This window comes from Orycteropus afer, unplaced genomic scaffold, assembly GCF_000298275.1.
Source record: "Orycteropus afer afer isolate SDZICR_OR568_19922 unplaced genomic scaffold, OryAfe1.0 scaffold00094, whole genome shotgun sequence".
Classification (NCBI taxonomy): Eukaryota; Metazoa; Chordata; class Mammalia; order Tubulidentata; family Orycteropodidae; genus Orycteropus; species Orycteropus afer.
Genome location: NW_006921681.1, coordinates 3,367,345 through 3,368,270, shown reverse-complemented (window position 1 = coordinate 3,368,270; position 926 = coordinate 3,367,345). Strand labels below are relative to the sequence as shown.

The 926-nt window shown below is 34.7% G+C and overlaps 1 protein-coding gene across 1 annotated transcript in view; it reads left to right on the top strand.

Annotated features, from left to right (window-relative positions):
* The window catches only part of TNFRSF9 (TNF receptor superfamily member 9), a 15,517-nt gene extending 15,235 nt beyond the window's left edge, over positions 1 to 282 (top strand). Inside the window, exon 7 of the mRNA XM_042781195.1 lies at positions 194 to 282. Within this exon, the coding sequence (XP_042637129.1) occupies positions 194 to 282 (89 nt within the window). The remainder of the gene's footprint in view (positions 1 to 193) is intronic.
* Positions 283 to 926: the final 644 nt, after the last annotated feature.

The following is a 926-nucleotide window of genomic DNA, read 5'->3' as shown; positions in this document are numbered from 1 at the left end:
GGTAAAAGGAAATAAGTCTTAAATAATTTTGAGAAAAAGCTCAGACCTGCTATTACTTGTTGATGATTTGTTAAAATCTAAGCTGAGAATGTTTGCTACTTAGTGATGTTCTAAGACAGTAATTTGTGGAAAATAATTGTTAAATGATCAAAACAGACATCAAAAGATAAGTAACTTTTAAATTCTTTTTTAGCATTTATAAAACCAGTACAAACTGCCCAAGAGGAAGATGGCTGTAGCTGCAGATTTCCAGAAGAAGAAGAAGGAGACTGTGAACTGTGAAGCAGAAATCTAAGGAGCTGTTGGGACTCTCTTGAAAAGAAGCAAAGGAAAAATATGAGCAAACCCTTTACCATGTCCTTTTAAAATGAAAAACACCATCCTAGATAATACCTAGGAGTACACTCTGACAAATTTTATCCAAATGCTAATGAATTAGACTTTAAAAACGTACTCACTTGGGGTAGGGCCTTTTGCTTTATCATACTATAAGGAAATACCTGTTTAGGATTGCAACACAAGAATGAGCCAGAGCTGTTGGTCAAAAGGCATTTTCTAGACATGACCTAACAGGTTTGGACTAGTTTTTTTGAAACTCAAAGAGAATTATATTTTAAATTTAATGTAGGCCCAATAGTTGGGCTAAAATTTTAATACAAACCAATTCTGTTTTTTACTTTGTGGTAATATGACGTGTAACAATAAGCCATAAAGCATAGATCATCCCCAACCAAAATTTCCATTAGTTCCATCACTTAGTGCCCCAGTCTGAGGTCCAGGAAGAAAATCCCAGACTTCAAAGAAGAGAATCTTCAGATTCTTCGTGTATCCTATGATCCCCTTCACCCTTCACATCTTCTGCCTTTGTTTCACTCCTCTCTGAGTCAAGCCTTACATTTTTTATCATGAGAAACTTTTTATATAAT